The 225-nt window shown below is 41.8% G+C and overlaps 1 protein-coding gene across 1 annotated transcript in view; it reads right to left on the bottom strand.

Annotated features, from left to right (window-relative positions):
* The window catches only part of LOC119591793 (nicotinamide phosphoribosyltransferase-like), a 19,567-nt gene that overhangs the window by 17,399 nt on the left and 1,943 nt on the right, over positions 1-225 (bottom strand). Inside the window, exon 2 of the mRNA XM_037940537.1 lies at positions 97-167. Coding sequence (XP_037796465.1) covers positions 97-167 — 71 coding nt within the window. The remainder of the gene's footprint in view (positions 1-96; positions 168-225) is intronic.

The raw sequence follows: 225 nt of genomic DNA, 5'->3' as shown, positions 1-225 counted from the left end.
CAGGAAAGAATACAAAAACAGTTCTAATTTTTCCATCTATCATCCAGTACAAACAAATATATATAGTAAATAACTTGACAATAAACATAACATTACCTTCCACCGCGTGACTCGAAGTAGGCATACAGAGACGAGGTGCCAGGTGGATATGCCTTGTGGTGCGATGTCTGAGGAAAGGAAATGGTGTTTTAAATCGGCTTCCTCTGCCGGCTGTCTCTCCCTTGC

Source organism: Penaeus monodon, chromosome 29 (assembly GCF_015228065.2).
Source record: "Penaeus monodon isolate SGIC_2016 chromosome 29, NSTDA_Pmon_1, whole genome shotgun sequence".
NCBI classification, from domain to species: domain Eukaryota; kingdom Metazoa; phylum Arthropoda; class Malacostraca; order Decapoda; family Penaeidae; genus Penaeus; species Penaeus monodon.
Note: the sequence above shows the minus strand (reverse complement) of the source record. Positions and strands in the feature narration are given on the sequence as shown.